This window comes from Drosophila subpulchrella, chromosome 3R (genome assembly GCF_014743375.2).
Source record: "Drosophila subpulchrella strain 33 F10 #4 breed RU33 chromosome 3R, RU_Dsub_v1.1 Primary Assembly, whole genome shotgun sequence".
NCBI classification, from domain to species: Eukaryota; Metazoa; Arthropoda; class Insecta; order Diptera; family Drosophilidae; genus Drosophila; species Drosophila subpulchrella.
The window spans coordinates 5,682,650-5,699,136 of NC_050609.1; the positions used below are offsets into that span (position 1 = coordinate 5,682,650).

The 16,487-nt window shown below is 40.2% G+C and overlaps 1 protein-coding gene and 1 long non-coding RNA gene across 10 annotated transcripts in view; one reads left to right on the forward strand and one right to left on the reverse strand.

Annotated features, from left to right (window-relative positions):
• Positions 1 to 463: 463 nt before the first annotated feature.
• Positions 464 to 16,383, reverse strand: LOC119562899. Its single transcript, XR_005222086.1, has 3 exons — positions 16,036 to 16,383; positions 808 to 1,079; positions 464 to 747 (listed from the first exon to the last, which is right to left on the reverse strand). It is a non-coding gene; the product is annotated as an uncharacterized LOC119562899 (long non-coding RNA).
• LOC119562897 (nucleolysin TIA-1) overlaps positions 8,640 to 16,487 on the forward strand; it is a 96,488-nt gene continuing 88,640 nt past the window's right edge. For 2 of the 9 annotated variants that reach the window (XM_037876016.1, XM_037876024.1), the window contains exons 1-2: positions 8,650 to 8,776; positions 9,295 to 10,020. In XM_037876016.1, coding sequence (XP_037731944.1) covers positions 9,741 to 10,020 — 280 coding nt within the window. In that variant the 5' untranslated portion in view covers positions 8,650 to 8,776; positions 9,295 to 9,740. Of the gene's footprint in view, positions 8,777 to 9,254; positions 10,021 to 16,487 lie in introns of all 9 variants that reach the window. The other 7 variants (XM_037876018.1, XM_037876021.1, XM_037876022.1 and 4 more) reach the window with 7 other exon arrangements.

Consider the following 16,487-nt stretch of genomic DNA (forward strand, 5'->3'; position numbering starts at 1 on the left):
AATTAGTTTTTCGGCTCGGCGACTTGACACATATACGACTTTATGAGTTTTCGAGATTTCCGGCAACGATAAAATCAATCGAAAATTATGGAAAAATGAGTTTTGAACTGCCTAAATACATAAGATTTGTCTAAACAATTTTGCAATATTACGGGCTTTTTTATTGGGACTTAAAGTTACACATTTGTCAAGCCTTTCATATTAATATTTTAACCAGAAACTAAGCTTTCCATGTATTTTTTTCCAAAAAAGAGCTCAACCAAACATAAGCTCCTCCTCTGGCAGCTCATTAATGTACAGATTTTTGATTTTCAGTTTTCATTTTACATTGATTTTCAGTCATTTGCATTGTTGATAGTAGTAGTAGTTCAGAGTCCAACCAATAACTTAAAACCAAATGAAAAGGGCGAGATATTAAGCCCCCTGGCAAAAAAAACACTTCGAACACACACTCACAATTATAAGCAGCTTTATCAACTGCAAGAGCACTTGTTCTTGCCTGGGAAATGAAATGATTTGGAGATTCATTCGTTTTGATGGAGATGGATTAAATGCTCGTCCGAGTGCGCATAGAAAAATGACCGGGCAGTATTAGGGTATTAGTATTTTCATGTTTCCTCGCCCTGCAAACACACCACTCTATGCGATTGCAGCTGCACCTTGACCGACCGGCAGATGGAATAATCTAAAAGTAAGAATGCCAAGTTTTTGCGTTTCGGTGATGATGACTGGCTGCATTTCCGTTAGCTGTGGGTGAGGGATGTAGCATTAAATTTCAAGAAATTCACAAATTCAGTGCTCACGCACTCCCGCAAAAGTGACTTCCGTTGCCAAATCCTGCATCCTTTAGGCTGCCATTACTCCGGCTGCACATCCCTGTGCCTGGTGCCTTATGCCGCCTGGCATTCTGACTGGCTGCCGAGCCACTAAAAAATTCCATTTGTAAACGGCAACCGCATTAAACCAAACTCATCTCCGGTTGTTAATGACTGCCGCCTGCCACTGGAAGACAGGCAGCGTAATATGCTCAGGCATCCAGGGCGGCACAAGATTTTCACAGCCCAGCACTGGAAGAAAACCTAAAGGGGCCAATTAATTGGGTAGCTAAGTATTTCAAGGAATATTCATTAAAATAATCAGACTTAAGCAATCTTATATAGCTAATCAAATATAAATGTTTATCAGTATGGCCTTAAATCTAACTGCCAATCTGAATCCAAATCTTAATAAATTATATATTCTTTGTTCCTCCTATGAAATATATAAATAGGTATTTTCAAGTAGAGACTACCAATTTATCAACCAACCTTCTAGCTATATTTTAATGCCTTATGTTTTCTAAGGAAACACAGCCTATTCCATAAGAACATGAAGTTGATTTCCTGTTCTGGCTTTTGGTAGTGATATTCCAAAGAAATATGTTTTTTTATTATATTGAAAAAAAAAGCAATTGTACAAGTCTTGTCCTGAAAACTTTACAAGTTCGAGCTACAAAGGCCAGCATTTTTCCATCTGCAAGATGCACTGCATCCCGCTTTGTCTCCCGCTGACATGCTGAAGCCTTAACCAGTTGCAAACAATTGACGCAAATGAAAACTGACGCCCGCTAACTGCGAGTCTGCAGCTGCCATTGAGTGATGGGATAGCACGCATACGCCGTGTGAGCCGCGACTCAATTCAGAGTGCGTAAATGATACAAACAAGCTGCGCAGGTGGGTGGGCTCTTGGGTGGTCAAGTGGGTGGGTGATTGGGTGGGTGATTGGGTGGTGCGGGTGAAAAGCCTGCTGCTGAGTGGACAGCTTGTCGCTGCTTGTTGCGACTGTCAGGAGATGCGGCCGCAAATTAGTGCAAAGTGCCACCCGGGTTGCGAGGATACGGCGAGGATTTCGCCAGGACCCCAGCCTTCGTTTGTTGTGGTAAGATTTGAAAGTTGATTAATGAATACAAAATGCGGAAATACGGAAACCGGAATCCACAGTCCAGAACGGGAGAATGGAATGGGAATGGAGATCGTTGGCCTCGGCAAAAGGAAAGCATTTGATGTCGGACGGAAATGAATAAAGTGCGAATTTTTGTGTTCTTCCTCCGCGGCTTTCTCCTTCTCCATTTTCTCTGTTTGAAGAATGCAATTTTGTGATGAAGAAAAATTGATTGTCGTCGTCCTTTCGTCCTCGCCAAACGAAAAGCGAGCTGCGAGCAGCGGGAAAACTCTGCCGCCACAGTCACAGACGGATTTTCGAGGGAAAAGGAAATTCCCAGACTTGGCGGACAGGTTCATGAATAAGAGCGGGCAAAAAATTAATATTTGCTCAAATTGCGGCAAAGAAAAATCACTCGTTCGCGGGTTCAATAGTGCGTGAAATAAATTGTTTCCGGTTTTCATTTGGCACAGGCAGAAACATTTAAAAGTTGGTTATAAAATGTATTAAATGATCCAATAAAATATTTTTATAGGTGTATGGCATTAAACTTTAACTAAATGCTTTTTTAAACATATATATTTACTTGTACATATATAAATTTATCTTATATTATAATTTTTTTTAAATAATTTATTCACTCTTTTCTTAGTTTCTTTTAGTGTGCAATGTTGAAAATGAGACCAAAAATTTAAAGGCCTCCCGCCGTGTGCATAAAGCATTCGAATTGATAATCAATTTGTCACTTTGGCCCAGTGTTTTGCATACCAAAACTCAATTAAAACGCAAACGCATAGTTATAGATACAGATATAATTAAAGTTTACAGCTGCAGCTGCGACTGCGACTGCGAAAGGCTGAAATCGCCCCGCCGCTCTATATATTGTATGAACAATATTTGCGGATGAATTATGAATTGTGTAAATTGTGGACACTGTGTGTGCTCGCATCGGGCCAAAAAACTTGTCGCCAGTGCTGCCAAGTGCCCCCGGCGCAACCAAAAGGACGAAAAGGCCTTGCCAGCTGGGTTCGGGGCTCGGGGTCCTGAAAAGCTGCAGGATGAAACGATGCAGGAGGGGATGTGCTTTTGGGGGTACCCGCAGATACACATAACTTTACAGCCGGAGCCTACAGACGACAAAATTTAAATCACTGCGTGGCCTCGAGTGCTTTTTGTTACAATTTACGCTTTATGGGTGACATTTTACAATTTACTTTGTCGCAGAAGCACTTTGCGACCGTGAGCGTGTGTGTGTGTGCGAGTCAAAGCGAAATGGGCAATATAAATTACACAGTTATGTGCAGCCAGCCAGTGTAACTCTCTCCTGCATCGCGCCGAAGTAACGAAATATTACTTAAACACTAAATTGTGCCAGCTCGGAAAGGAGCCGAAAGGAGCAGGACAGCACAGAACGAGCAGATCGCAGTGAAAGACAGCGACAGAGACAAATCGATGGGACGCGCTTCCGGTTGGAAATGCCGGTCGGGGCCATCAAATGGCCAAGATGGCGGTAATAGTCCAGCGACAATTACTGCGAAAGCCGTTGAAACCGAAAATGGTCGCAAGAAGCTGCAATTGAGGCTGCCAGGAGGAATAATAATAAAAACACCAGCCTTAAATGATGTGTTTTCTTACCATATGTTGTTCATAAATAAACATACTTTGCTACACCTGTAAACAAAAAAGTACTATTGAAGAAATCGTCTTTAAAGTTTTAAAGGGGTTAAGACCCTTGATTTTCGACCACCTGTCTCTTTTTTTTTAACTCTTGGCAAACTACAATAGAGTGTTTATTTTTTAATATCCAGTTATTATTATTTCGTTTTATTAGATTTCTAAACTCACTGTAGGTTCATTACAAAAAAAATACACTTATCGTTCACTTTTGACAGTTCAATACTGAATATATCTTTCCCCAGAATATCCTCGACTCCCTTTCGTTGCCCTTTACTTATGGACACCATTTCGCTTTAATGGCCACGATAAACCAAACCCAAATATAATCGAGTGAAGGGTGCGTAACTCTTTCGCCGGCAGAACTGACTGTAAATGTTCGCGCCTTCGCTCTTGATTATTGGCAGTCATAATTTGGTCATGCATAATGGGACAGGCTGAATATATGAACACCACGATTTGCTACAGTTTCACATTTGAATTATTCGAGTTATTTCGCGCTACATTAAGTTGGGCGCACTCGCACAAGGGCAAAGTATACGAGAATACGGCTCGTTCTTGGCCAGAGGACTCCGCGCAGGCTTTATATTTGAATGCGATAATTCATGCGGGCATTTTCCTGCCCCAATCCAGATTCGGATTCAAATTCAGAGGCAGACCCACTGGAGATTTATCTGGCAGACCGCAGACTGACGAGCTGGCAGTCGCTCCATTTTAAATCCAAAATTTTTTGCCCCACCAGAACTCTGTGTTGATTTAGTGCTTGCTTATTCTTTATTTCTCTTTACGGCCGTGTGTGAGATTTTATTTGTATTTGACTTGCTTTTTGTGAACGCTTTTGGCACCCGTTCGTGTTTGCCTAGCAGGCATGTTTGTGTTTTCGTGGCTAGTGCACATTTTAATTAAAAAATATTAATAATTAACATGGCAGGCGGTCGCTCGACCGGGCAAAGAGCTCAAAATGACGGGGTGGGCTCTGAACTCGGGACTCTGAATTTGGTCGCTTCGGTCACATAATTTCATATCTGCGTAAAGTACATTAAAGGGGCATAAAAATTCATTACGCAGCGGCAGCGCCGCCAGTTGCCAAACAAATTATCGTTAGCCAAGTTAAAAGGCAAATGGCGGCGGCCTACAAGCCGTGTCCACATCAGCAGGCCAGAAGGAGAAGTGGAGTTTGGAAAAGCGGGGGAAAACACAAAACTGTGACACACCGCAGCAGCCCGGAAAACGCTCGTACTTTTCCCTGCTCTGGTGCTGGAAAACTCCCCAGTCGGGTACTTATTTTCATTATCTGACACACCTATTTAAAAATTTAAATCTCCAAGTGTGACCCCCATTAGGTGGCACCTAAGACCAAAGAGGGTCTGCATAAATAATTTACTTATTTCGGGGCTGCTCTTACTCGTCTTGAGCCTGCGAAAACGTGTATTTACTTAGTGGCCGTTTTCGGGTGCCCGAAATTCACAAATTCCTTGCTGAGCCATCAATGTGGCAAGTCCTCCGAAAAGGTGCTTAGTTGTTTTGGCCCCAAAAGGATCCGCCATCAACTTTTGCTCATGTTGGCCTCGGGTCTATCCCATTGTCCTTCAAAAGATCTGAATTCGACCTATTTGGCTCCAGCCCAGGCAATTGGTTATGTCAAGAAGTGGCATGTTTGTTGTGGCTTAGTTTTCCAGGGCTTGATTTGGCTCGAACCCGATTAATTTGCACTTTGGTTTAAAAGACTTAAAAGCTTTTGTTCGATAAATGGAAAGCCTCTTAAGCATGTGTTTTATATTAAATGGGATTTAATTGGTTAAGGGATTAAATAATGTTATTCCACTAACAATAAAACTTTTCAAGGTGATAAATAGTTGGTTTTTTATTTATTTGATCTATTGAAATGTTGTTCCATGTGCATCTCATCAAAACCAGAATGCATCTGCCCTTTTGATAGTTTTCCAAGAAAACGCCCATGAAGTTTTCCCTTCTGTTTCGCGCTGTTATCCTTGACAGCTGTTATCCGCCATGGAATATCACGCATACGCCGTGTTGTGTCCACACTGCTTTCTGCGACGGGAATGTCGACTAAATACCCTAATTGGCTTTAACAATGCCTTAATTTTCTGCTTATAAGAGGGGTGTATGGGACCCTCCTCGAGTGAAACAACAACAATGGTACCGAATGCGCTATTGTTATGTCGCCACACACACAGTGACAAACAAACAAACAAACAAATGAATGTATGGGTGTACTTGTGCATGGTCACAGGTCACACTCACAGCCATACTCACACCAACACAGGCGTGCACTTCATTATAAGCAAATATTTTTAGCCTCATTTCAGCTAAAGACGCTTAAGCACGTTATAACTTTCCGCACGATGATATTGTTGTTGTGCTCTCCCCGCTGTTGTTGCTGCAAAGGCTCACTCACACACACCAGCGCACAAAAGGACACCAGCACACACATACCCATACACATACAAACTCTGGCGCTGATTTACCTAACAAGCGCAACTCGAAGAACAAAAGGCCAAAAGCCAGGGGGATTCCTATTCCTGTTGTTGTTTTCATTTAAAGGGATTTAAAAAATTCAAAGGGCAATTGTCATCACACACACAAGTGCATGGAAGGACATGCAGAAAGAGAGGGAAAATAGGAGGGAAAGCAGCAAACTCGTCTTTTGCATCGCTCCTCTAACGGCCTCTTCTTATTGTTTACTTCACTTTTGTTATTACGTGAAGTTGCTGCTGTTTTTGTTGCATTTGAGCACATGCAATACTACACGAAAAGAAATATAAAATGGGAAACTATAAGCCGATCAGGTCCGTAAAGTAGCATTATTATAAGTAGTACTATTTTGTTATTTTGAAAGGATCATTATTTTGGTTCTTATTTTCCGACACCCTCAATTAGTTTGGAGTACAAAATAATAGAATCGAAGCAATTATTTTTTAAATATTGTTGAGCGTCATTAGGGTTACTATTGTGTTGATTTGATTTGAACTAGAAATATCTATGTAATATTGATGAGTGTGAAAAATATATACTTATGCTTTACGGGATATACATTTTTAATGTCGAAAAAAAAACATAACTTAATCAAAAGTTACAAAGTTATTACAATTATTCAAGAATAAACTAAAATAAAATTTCATTTTATTTGAATTTAAAATCATGTCGATTTATGCCTATGTATACAAAATTTAAGTATAAGAAATCCAATCATTTTTCATACCATAGTTTTTGAAATCTGTGAATATTTTAAAAATTCGAAGATGTTTTTCCTTTTTCTCCGTGTAGTTCCATATGAGTGGAGAAGCAAGGACAAAGGACATCCAGGACCCGTTGTCCGCCGCACGAGATATTCCACGGACACTCGACGTCTGTGCCGTGCGACGTTGATTCTATGCTAAATACGAGCAGAACAATGATAATGTCGCATGGTAAATTACATGTAATTATGCATTTTTCCCTTCTTCCGTTCTTCCGTTGGCGGTCCTTATACTTTTTCGAGCAGTGCTCTTTGCAACATTACCTCAAAACACCGTCAACGTCTCGGTCGCAGTCCCTGTCACCGCTGTCGACACGAGAAAGTATGTTAATAACGCAAAAAAAGAAATTATAACGAGGAATAAAGTGAGTGCAGTAATGGGGAGCTGCACCTGAAATTGCATCCTTTTTTGTGTCCTGTTTGGATTACGATCCAGGGCTACAATTAAGGCAAGGAAATCGGCAAGAGAAGAAGATATACTCAACTCATGCGACTCTGTAGTGTTATGTATTTTTTAAAAAGAAGCTCAGACTGCCGAAGACTCCCTTTGGCATGAGTCCCATTGTTTTAAAGCAGTTGATTCATCCTTACCCTCTTCACGATGTTTGACACTTGAATGTGCTCAGTCTGACACTCACCACAAGCGTTCAGTTTGCTGCTAGTTCATATATACAATTTCGATTTATTAAAAAAAAATCCTATATAAGTGTAATAAATTCTAATAGAAAAATTCGAACAAAGAAATTCTAATAAAGGCTGACTATTCTCGAGTGAACAAAACAGGTAATATCATTTTACATATTGACGAAAATTAAAATCTTATTGGCAAGACGCCTTGTGAAAGAAAGCATAATATCTTAAATGACAAATATTTAGCATACTTTAATTTTTAAATATCCAATCCAATTAAAATAACATAGATATTAATTAGAACAACATTTCTTATTCTTTTAAAGTTTTGAAAATTGCAATAAGTTTTTTACGGATTCAAAAATAACAAAAGGTTCTGTCCCATGCATTCGCCTTGGCAGTCAAGCGTATAACAGTTTTAATGCCTTGCTATAAAAATACTGGGATATTCGATTAGAAGGGAGGATAAAGTACGTTTTTCGAGCTTCAATGAAAGACCATGGGTAGCAATAACAAGCGATTATAATAGGTTAAGAAAAAATGAAAATGTAAACATTTAAAAATAAATATTTTAGGTACACTCTTAAGTTTAATTGGAAAATATTTTAGTAAGCCTTATGTTAAGGGAAAAGTTAAAAACCCCAAACTATGTTTTCCCCAGAAATTTCAAATGTGGCTGGCGCTTTCGAAAAGGCCTGCCCTCTCGGCCGCTCGGATTCTGCGCTCTGCGGCGAAAGGACCCGAAAGGACCAAAAAGGACGAGGCGGCCGAACTTGTGAATGGCGCCCGGAGCGAGGAAACGAGCCAGTTGGCGACGGTGGATGAAGAGGGGGACGGAGAGGGGGCCTGAGAGCCAGGACTCAGCAAGGAGCAGGGATTCAGGCGGCGCGAGTGAGAGCGAGCCATTCGTGAATATTTCATGAACGATGGCAGCCAGCTTCGTGCCGCCGACTGCCGAGGTCCTGGCCGCCGAAGAGAAATGTAGGGAAACGCATCCCGACGTCGTAGTCCTCGTCGGCGGCAGAGGCAGCGGCAGCGGCGGGAGCGGCAGAGCTGCGATTTTCACAGCAGCAGCAGCGGGAAAATCGGCAGCAGGAAAATCGGCAGCAGGAAAATCGGCAGCCTTTCTGCCGTCGTTGCAGTGGCAGCAGCGCCTCCGAATTTTGGCCAATGCGTGTGCTCCTGGCGTTCAGTAAGAAAAGCGTCGCCCAGCGGTCTAGTACGAACGTATACCGAACGCTTTGTATATCCTGTAAATTATATCCTGTGTGTGCGATTGATCTCGTCTGCCTGGTTCGTGTTCGTAGTTCGCAACATAGACTTCTTTCTGATTGCCTAGCTGTAATGGCAAATTATTCTGGGCCTGGGCTATCATATTTTTTAAACGATCTCAGCAGCTTAAGTTTACTTCATTTATTTGTACACACCCACAACTCTTTTCTGGAGTCACTGACTTCTAAAGTTGCCAGCAAATTCGCGCGCGACAAAAAGCCAGAAACTGCCGGCAAAATAATTGCCATTGCAGCCAGCTGCTTGAAACTTTCCCAGCGACTTTGAGCCGGCTGAGCAGGGCTTCACTTTTTCGTTTGGCATTTTCCCCTGTTGTTTTCCCACATATTTTTCTATTATATTTTCATTTTTCCCTCCCGGTTTTGCCCCCTGACATTTTACATACCAGACATTGATATTAAAACAGAAGACGTCTGGGGAGGCACAGAACTCGTAGTACTACTCGCATGACAGGAATATTTATAATTTCCGCTGCCAGCAGACACAACAGAAAAGAAAGAATAATTTGCGATTACTGGCAGGCAGAAGGCGAAGGAAATCCCTGAAACGATATTACAAGCCAAGTGCGCTTGAGTTCGTGTATTTCCGGTTGAACAAACACATAAGCGAAACATAAAGGAAAGGCGGAATATAAAAAAAAAACATAAGAAATTCCACATGCCCCATACTTATGCCAATAAATATATATATATATGTATATGTAGTATATAAAGAGGAGTAAAGCCAGCCAGCACGAAAAGTGAAAATACATAGAGGAGAGTTGAGGCGAGAGCATATTTCATACAGAAAACAGAAAACACAGGCGAGAGCCAGAGAAAGCTGGCGACAAAGGCTAACGCACGACCTTTGGCACCGAGTTCAGATCCAGCGGAGGGGTCAGCGAATCAATAGAGACAAAGGCACGGCAACTGCATCCCCATCCCCGAGTCCAGTTTCAAGTTTAGCGACCAAAATTCACTCGCAAATAATGCTGACCATGTCGACCCTGATGATGCCAGCCCCGACCATAGCCATGGGTGCCCCGCAGATCACAATGGGTCAGCACAAGCCCCCGGAAACGAAGCTGCTGGCCATCCATCCCGCAGCAGCGGCCGCAGCAGCCGCCCAGCAGCAACAGCAGCAGCAGTCGGTGACAGCCGCCCATTTGCAGCACAATGGCCAGCAGCAGCACTCGCAGCAGCAGCAAATGTCGCAGCAGCAGCAGCAGCAACAGCAGCAGCAGCTCGTGGGCAGCAACTCCAAGCCAGGTGAGTGGAAAAGCGAGTTTTCCGTTGGACGAGTTGAACGTCCTCTGTTTGGGCGCCATTTCCACCGGCAAAAGGTGTTGCATAAATTGGGAAATGTCGCTGCCATTTTGCCCCTGAGACGTGTTTCGAATGCAGCAGACAACCATCTCCTTTTTATTGTGGGGGAATTTTTCACATCAATAATAGTCTTCGTAGAAATATCAATATTTAATTTAATTTATTGAGTTAAGAGTTAAACTTATGGAAAGTAGAAAAATTAGTTCTAGGTTTATATATATTTGATTAGGTAAAATTAAGTCTAAGAACATTTTTATTTATTCCTTATAACGGTATAATTAACTTAAAAAAGGAAGGACACCCCACCATCCATTTAAAAGTTAAAACTTATTTTCCCATAAATTCATTTCACTAACAACAACTTTAAAGCCGAACTCGGAAATAGAGGAAAACAATTAAATACTATGTAAAAAGCAAATAAATCAAGTAGATTAATTTAAAAAACGTCAGCACAGTCATTTGCAATTCTAAACGTATTCAGATTGGTTTTCAGCTAGGATTTAATTGAATGAATTTTATTTTGCGATATAATTGCATTTCATTCTCAGCCAAGGATTTGTGAAGGCTTAAAAAGTTAGCAAATCATTCAAACACGGCCAAAACAAAAACATAATTTATCGTATTAGTTGTAGCTTAATAAAATGCTGTTTGTGCTGAAATATTTTTTTGTGTGCTTGTTTTTTTCTACCTATATGGAACTTTATTTTTCATCTTATAAATAGGAAATAAAAATGAATATAGCAATTTACAAATATAGAACCAATTAAATGGCGGAGACTATTAGCCAAAAGTGCCAAAGCTTTAAGCAAAAACATCAATAAGCCAGCAACTTCTCAGAAAAGGCAACAGCTTATGTATTCAAATCAGTGTCTGAACAATTACAATTCAAACCAAAAACCACCCCAGGCGATTGATATGAGGACACGATAAAGTATTTCATATTTATAGAAATTTCGTATGCGTCACATGGCCAAAATCATACTGACAACACATTCAATTAAACGAATCCCAGACAGTCGGAAGTCAAGGGAGGTAGATTTCAAAAATTCCAATTTAGCACAAGTATCACTTTCGGCCAGTTTTGAATGAGTCAGATTCCAGGAGGCCGAATTCGCACACGTAATCCGACAAATAACAAAACTCGAACACGCATTTCGGAGATGAATTATTGTGGACACCACCCCTAGGGGCTGAAAATGTCAAGCGTAGGCATTACAAGCATAAATATCAGTTACAATTTTCATATTTTTAACCACAAATGAAAAATTTGATACAGACCTACGGGCAAGCAGGGGAAATTGCATGCCCGTAGAGATTTACAACTTAAAAACAACTTAAGCCGAAACTTGGAAACAAAGGCAGGGATAGGGATTGAAACTGGGACTATTCTCCCATTTGTTGGCCACCCCCTTAACCCTCTGAGCCCGACAACGGTTGCTAATGGCAAAAACTATACACAAATAGACACTGGCAGGCATGAAACCGGAAACAACGGCACAGGAAGCTGCATGAAAATGAAACGAGGAAAAGCCGGGCGGCCCGACTTTGGACTGTAATGAAAAATGGAAAATGTCTACTACTACGACGAGTGAAAAATAGTGAAAAGTTGAGTGTGCCTCGGTGTGGCATCTCGTTGAGTCGTCGAGTCGAAAGCCAGCAAGAGCAACTTGAAAATGAATTTAATTATGGCAAAAAAGTGAAAATTTCCACACTTGAGTCTGCGAAGTTTGCCTTTCCCTTTGGCCGACGGAGCGTTGATGAGCGGCTGCAAAGTGTGAGAAAATTACTAGACAAGACAACACAAGGCAGGGCACATAAATAGGAGCCGGGGCGAAAGTGAAGAGTCTGCCGGTTCCGGCCATTGTGTAAGTTGGCTTAATGCGGGGCGGCTTACTAGAAGTCCGGGAAATCAAGTCGTTGGGGGAAAACCCTGGGAAATGAGTGCGAAAGTGGGGCAAATTCGCTAGTGGTTAGCCAGCACAAAAAAATACATGGAGAGTCATTTCCAGGACAATTGACTTTGCGATGATCCACACTTATTTGCTAATTAGCAGGGGTATAGAAAAACTCGATAGCCACACATCGAAAAAAGGAAAGTGGTTGGCAATTGAAATTTTGCATAAGCTTGTCCTTGATATTTAATTTGGCACTGAAAAATCAAATAGATATTACTTGCATTTTATATGTCCTTACGACACATAAGGTTGTATATTAAAACCTCTTAGAATAACTATTCTAAAAAGGAACTAGTTTATTACAAAAATCTTAATTTCATTTTTGTAGTAATGAATAATACTTAACTTTTTAAATGGTAAAGGAGTTGCCACTTATTTTTAAAAAGTTCAGCAAATACCCCTCTGGTTACCCAGTGAAAAGAATCAAAAACGGAAAAGGGAAGGGGGACAATTGACTTTGTGATGAGCCACACTTAGTTACTAATTAGCAGAGAACTAGAAAAAGTCGACAACCGCACACCGACAAAGCAAACATTGATTACCAGGCCAAATGATTGCAAATTGAAAATTAAGCACGCCGCTGAATTTCCAATTCAAATGCAAGAGAGTCGGCCAAACTGCCGGCAAACCGAAAGGAGCAGAGCGTAACAGGCACATGCATATAAATTTATATATGCAGTAAGGACACACAGAGCACACCCACACAGACACACAGCTGCAGTGGCACACGGTGCATGAACTTTCGAGCAGCACTTACACCCACACACACACACAGCAAAAAGAGGGGGCGGGTTACACCTACACGCCGCTGTTGCAAAAACAAACAGCGACTGCGAGTTTCTCAAGTGTCGCAACTGCAACAGCAGCAGCCAAGCCAACAAGTGCCACAGTAGTTGGCTGTGGAGGCAGACCATCCGGATCCAGAGCATCACAACAGCATCAGCCTCCATAATGGCCAACTACAGTGGCAGTTACCCCTAAAAGATTGCCCATATGCTGAAACACCCACCTTAAGTTTAGGTTGTTCTAAGCCGGTTGAAATTTTCACAATCTTTGTAGTTAAAAAGATATTTATAAGTCAGTAACAGACTTAAACCGAAAAAGGTTTTTAATCTTAATATATGAAGAGAGCAATGACGTGTCAAACTAGAATGGTATGCAAGCTAGGGATACCTAAAATCACTTGGAATACTATTGCAGCGTCATTTATTTTGGTCATCTAAAATTAAGTTATTTTTCGGTTTTATCTAAAAACCCTTGAAATTTCTCTCTAGAATTTTAGTATCATAAATAAAGGTTTTAAAAAGATGCAAAACGTTGCCGATATAAGACAGTATAATGATACTGCCGTATTTAAGATATATTGTTGCATACTTTTTGGCACCTTTACAGTGAATCTTAAATACTATTGTTATTGATCATTTATTGTTAAATACCACCTGGAATGCAATGATGAAAAATATTATAGATCCCAGACTTCGGTATTGCAATTAGATTTTATTTTAGAAGACTTTATTGAGGTGAAGGAAAATAGGATTTTCCTGAGATAATTTCCACTGTATTGCGCTGTATTATCTCCATCTGGCTGTGATCCGCCTGCTCTTGGCTGTTTTTGCTTGCCCCCAAATGATGCAACAACAACGGCGAGAGCGCGCTTTACTTTCGCTCGGCAAAGGCGACAGCAAAACTTTTAAATTGGTTGGCAACACTTGCAGCTAACATATACACAGGCACACTAACACACACACACCCGCATACAAAAACACATACTAAATGTTTGTTTTGGAAATGAATTTGGCAATTTTTGTACAGCAGAAGAGGGAAAGCCGGGGGAAAGTGGGGAAAAGTGGCAAAGTGAGGCGAGAGACAGCAGGCAACACCTCAAAGTAATTTGCCAGCAAATCATTGGAAAGAGTCAGCTGCGAAGGCGGAATAACTGAAAAGGATAGCAGCAGCCGAAAAGTATGCAATGCCAAATGAAACACTCACACATGTGCAGGGGAAAGCGTACGTAATACGGTACACTGTGTGTGTGCAAGTTTGTGTGGGTAAAAAACCACCAAAGTGAAATGCATTTATCGACCGCAAAGCGTTCGAAATGAAATCTGTTTAAAGGATTTTAATACCCCAGCAGGAACGTGGAGTCTGCATCAGTATCTTTGACTGTGTGTGTGTGTGTGTGAGCAAGGAGCTGGTTGTGCGGGTGTATGGGTGAAAGGGTGAATGGGCTTGTGGGTGTATGGGTGAACGTGAACACAAAAAGTCAATGAATTCGTTTGGCGAATTGAAAAATTAATTCAGTTGCCGTCGCTGGCATTGATAAGGAAAAGTACAGGGAGCTGGAAAAACTTTTACACGCCGCTTTCCTTTTATGTGTGTCTTTATCTTCGCTTCGTCTGTGTTTGTACTCCCACACACACACACACATTGACAAGCTTTTTACTTACTAATGATTTCTCATTTCGCTTACGGAATTTCTCAGTTACTTGTGCTTTTTGTCTTACTTTGCTTGCACAGACACACAGACACACACAAATTACTCACCGACGTTGTTGTGGATTTTCCACCATTTTCCCCCTCGAAAAGCGTAGGAAATTAAGCAAAAAGCGCAAAGATTTATTTCGCTTTGATCAAAATTAAATGAATTGATTTTAATACGCCCCGTGGGCAAGATATTTCCTACGCTTTCGCAAATGAAAACGCATAAAAAAGGTGTTGGTTGGCCTTGTGGGCGTGGCCCCTTTCTGGGCGGTGCTCGTTGTGAGCTTTATTTTATGCCAGCGGCCATTACAATTGAGTAGCTTTGGCCATTGCTAAGTGTGTGTGCGAGTGTCTGTGTGAGCTATTTGAATTCCCATCCGCACTGGTTTGGGCGTTGGTATTGGTGCGGAGTGCCCGTGCTTAAAGACTCTCCATAAATTCCCCTTGAATTGGGTACAAAGTGGAGGATGCGATAAAATGTTTGAGGAAACCGTGTCAAGGAATTAATGTTGTATTGCCTTAAATGAAGGACGTTCAGTGCATGTGGAAAATTGTGGTTTAAATATATTATATAATAAAATGAATGATTATTGCTATTTGAAATGAAAATATACACTGGTCGGCATATGTATTTTGACAAAATAAAAGTTAAGTATACTCATAACTTGAATATACTTCTTGTAAACTATAGGCATCAATGGAAAGGTAATTTCAATGCCGTTTGAATGATACAATACATTTCTTTACCCATTCAGTACTTATTGAAAAGGACGAATTTGTGTAAATCAACTTTGAAATTTTAAAAAAAAACTTTTTTCCTCGTCTTGAAAACTTAAATTTTTTGATGCAAAAAGTTTCTTCAAACAAAAATAATAGTAACTGCAAAAAGAATTTTTCAAATATCATTTTGCTTATATTTTTTATGATTTTTTGAAGGTGACAATGTCGGAAAAAATTTGTATGAAAAAGACAAAAATATGGCTCAAATGCCTGTTTTTAAGCATTTTCAAAAATTCATAAAAAATATAAGAAAAATGATTTTTGAAAAATTCTTTTTGCAGTTACTATTGTTTTTGTTTGAAGAAACTTTTTGCATCAAAAAATTTAAGTTTTCAAGACGAGGAAAAAAGTTTTTTTTTAAAATTTCAAAGTTGATTTACACAAATTCGTCCTTTTCAATAAGTACTGAATGGGTAAAGAAATGTATTGTATCATTCAAACGGCATTGAAATTACCTTTCCATTGATGCCTATAGTTTACAAGAAGTATATTCAAGTTATGAGTATACTTAACTTTTATTTTGTCAAAATACTTATGCCGACCACTGTAAGTGTTTTTCAAAGAGCTCTTGAGTTTATTACAACAAGGCACTCTAGCTTTAGAATTAAAAATATAATTTATAAAAGGAGTGTTTTAAAGTGAATCTAGGACAGGTTATTTTTGAAAAGAAATTAATTTGATTGTTCAAATATTTTGAGAGCAAATAATAAAAATAATTGTGATATTATTTTGAAATACTTACTAAGATCTGTCAAATGCGTAACTTCCGTCTAAAAATAGGACACCTTTTAAGTATAGCAAATCGTCACCGAGTGAGCACCAAAAATCGTTGCTCGATTTGATGTCTCCCCGCTGTCCTGTTCATTCCGTTTGATTACATTTCATTTGATTGGTAACATTTTTGACTGTCCATTTTTGTACACTGCAATTTCTTTTGTGCTTTTGTTTCCTGTTGGCGGCGGCAAATGAAAAGTTTACATTTCATTGCTCAATTCGACATTTGACATTTGGCAGCGGCACTGGCATAGAAAATGAGGTTCAGTTTTTCCACAGTCTCCGATTTTCAGTGTTTTTATATCTTTTTTTTGGTTTCCAGAATTCAAACAATTGACAGCGGCGTCATTGTTGTTGTTCGTATTGTTTGTCATCGCATTTGTCGCTTTTTGTCTGTCGATTTTCTGTCGCTTTTCCTCT